At 37.7% G+C, this 2033-nt stretch overlaps 1 protein-coding gene across 1 annotated transcript; it reads right to left on the reverse strand.

Moving 5' to 3' along the window:
- Positions 1-204: 204 nt before the first annotated feature.
- LOC143554862 (rho GTPase-activating protein 1-like) lies at positions 205-1228 on the reverse strand. Its single transcript, XM_077044535.1, has 2 exons — positions 966-1228; positions 205-872 (listed from the first exon to the last, which is right to left on the reverse strand). Exons 1-2 carry the CDS (start codon positions 1137-1139, stop codon positions 360-362), a joined length of 687 nt encoding a protein of 228 aa, XP_076900650.1. The 5' UTR covers positions 1140-1228; the 3' UTR covers positions 205-359.
- Between the last annotated feature and the right edge of the window lie 805 nt (positions 1229-2033).

Genomic DNA, 2033 nt, shown 5'->3' on the forward strand with positions numbered 1-2033 from the left:
CTAGCACGACTAGTACGAGACTACTGGTAAGGCGACCGGTTTGGTCACCGGCACAAAAGTCCACACTCCAAATTCTTTAAAACTTGGGTCAATCCACCCACATATAAACATATTTAGGTCAAAATAAAAAATAGTCAACCTAACATAAACATAACCACCCAAAAGAAAAGATTAATAAGATCAACCCCAAATGGACATAAAACATATAAAAGCAAACCATTGGTATGCATAGCATATACCAAATTACATGTCCAAACCAAAATACATTAATGTTAAAAACACTTCTTTATGACCACAGGTCAAAATAGATACCCGTCCCACCACCAACCACCCACCCCTGTCCACCACCGACCGCCACATCACCGCCAGGCTTCAATCCTCTCGGTTCTTGAATTCAACCGACTCACAATCGTGCTTCCTTTGCTCTTCTCTACACTTTTCCTCAACCCCTTCTTATGACTCGAGTTACTCGAGTGCAGTTTTCTGTTCTTAGCAGCTTCCACAGTAGTTTGACTTTGCCTTTGACTTTGACTTTTAGAAGTCAAATCATCCGGAGAAAGATTCAAATGGCTTCGCATGGTGGACTCTTCGCTTTTAGAAGTTGAATCATCCTGAGAAAGATTCAAATGGCTTTCCAAGGTGGGTTCTTTGACTGAAAAATCTTGACCCTCGTCCTCCACCTCATCGGTCTCATCAACCGTTCCGTTAAACGGACAGTGGGGCCCGTTGTTTTCGTCAAAATGGTCAAACCTTAACGCGGGTCCGGCTTCAACTATAACATCTTCCCTTTCCCTCAAAGTCTTGACTATCAAAGTCTTGAGAAAGTTCATAACTTGGACCGCATACATCAATGCAGTCAAAGGATCAGTCATCTGCAAAACCAAAGCTTGTAACTTGTAATCTATGCATATATACTTGTACCCAGATGAACAACAAGCGATAAAGCTTGGAACTTTACTATGTACCTGAGTCATGTTCGGTGCAAACACCATAGCAATGTTACGCGCATTCATCTTGTTGAGATGTTCGAGTTGTGCCACGTCAGCCATTAGATTGATAGCCCAATTCATCAAAGATGCTTCGGTTGGTGGGAGCAGCCTCACGAGGCGGGCACACTCTTCTTCTGATTGGGCCTGCATCACTTGTTCGGGCTCAATCGAGTCCAATACACCGTTTGGTAGTTCTCTAAACCAAGCCTACATGTGAACAAAACAATTAATAAAAAAGCTAAATAATTTTTTTTTGAAGAAATAATGTCAAAGGGTGTAACACGTTCGGGTCAAATTGTTTATTTTTCGTACGATCAAGTCCGTTATCCAAAAAATACTTTTTTTGTTTGCCGTTTTATGCGTCATGATTTTATGATTACGAAATGTATGCTATTTTGATCATATTTGTTTTGGATAAAAGATTTAAGAGGTTTACCGCATATTAGATTCACTTCGAGCGATGTCCTTTAACTTTTCATAAATTAGTTTATTCATAAGTTTGAATAAATATTCTGATAACAGTTTTCATAATATTTTATATAATATTAATTAATAATTTATGAAACATAGAAAAAAAAGACAAAATATCGATGGGCCAATGAGCCAATCAACTCGATCGGCTTCCAACCATTATGGCTAAAACCAAAGACTATCGATTTCACTTAATTAAGGTGAAGACAGAGAACATTATCATACATGGTATAGTTGTTTCATTTAAAAAACAGCTGTACACATATCAACACTTCAAGATGCTAATATAATTAATCGAATGCAACTTGTCTTAAATTAATAACCACTGAAAACAAAATTAAATTTTGGCAGTGATTAATAATTGCTAGACAAGCATGCTAAAAAGATAAGCACTAGAAAACAACATAACATTAGACATATAGAGGCGGGCCCCACACAACCCTAACACGTGTCTATTTTCGACATTTGTTGATTATAGGCAACAGTTTCTTAATTATATTAAAATGGACCACATAAAAAACTTAGCTTGATGGGAACAAGTCAAACGGGTCAAACAGGTGGAAAACTTTCATT

This window comes from Bidens hawaiensis, unplaced genomic scaffold (assembly GCF_021521415.1).
Source record: "Bidens hawaiensis isolate Kalapana, Puna unplaced genomic scaffold, B.hawaiensis_p1.1 tig00017861_1, whole genome shotgun sequence".
Taxonomy (NCBI): Eukaryota; Viridiplantae; Streptophyta; class Magnoliopsida; order Asterales; family Asteraceae; genus Bidens; species Bidens hawaiensis.

Coding starts and splice junctions, on each gene's coding strand:
- LOC143554862 (XM_077044535.1), bottom strand. CDS start 1,139: ATGCAGGCCCAATCAGAAGAAGAGTGTGCCCGCCTCGTGAGGCTGCTC. Junction 873..965: donor TTGCACCGAACATGACTCAG/GTACATAGTAAA, acceptor TTGGTTTTGCAG/ATGACTGATCCTTTGACTGC.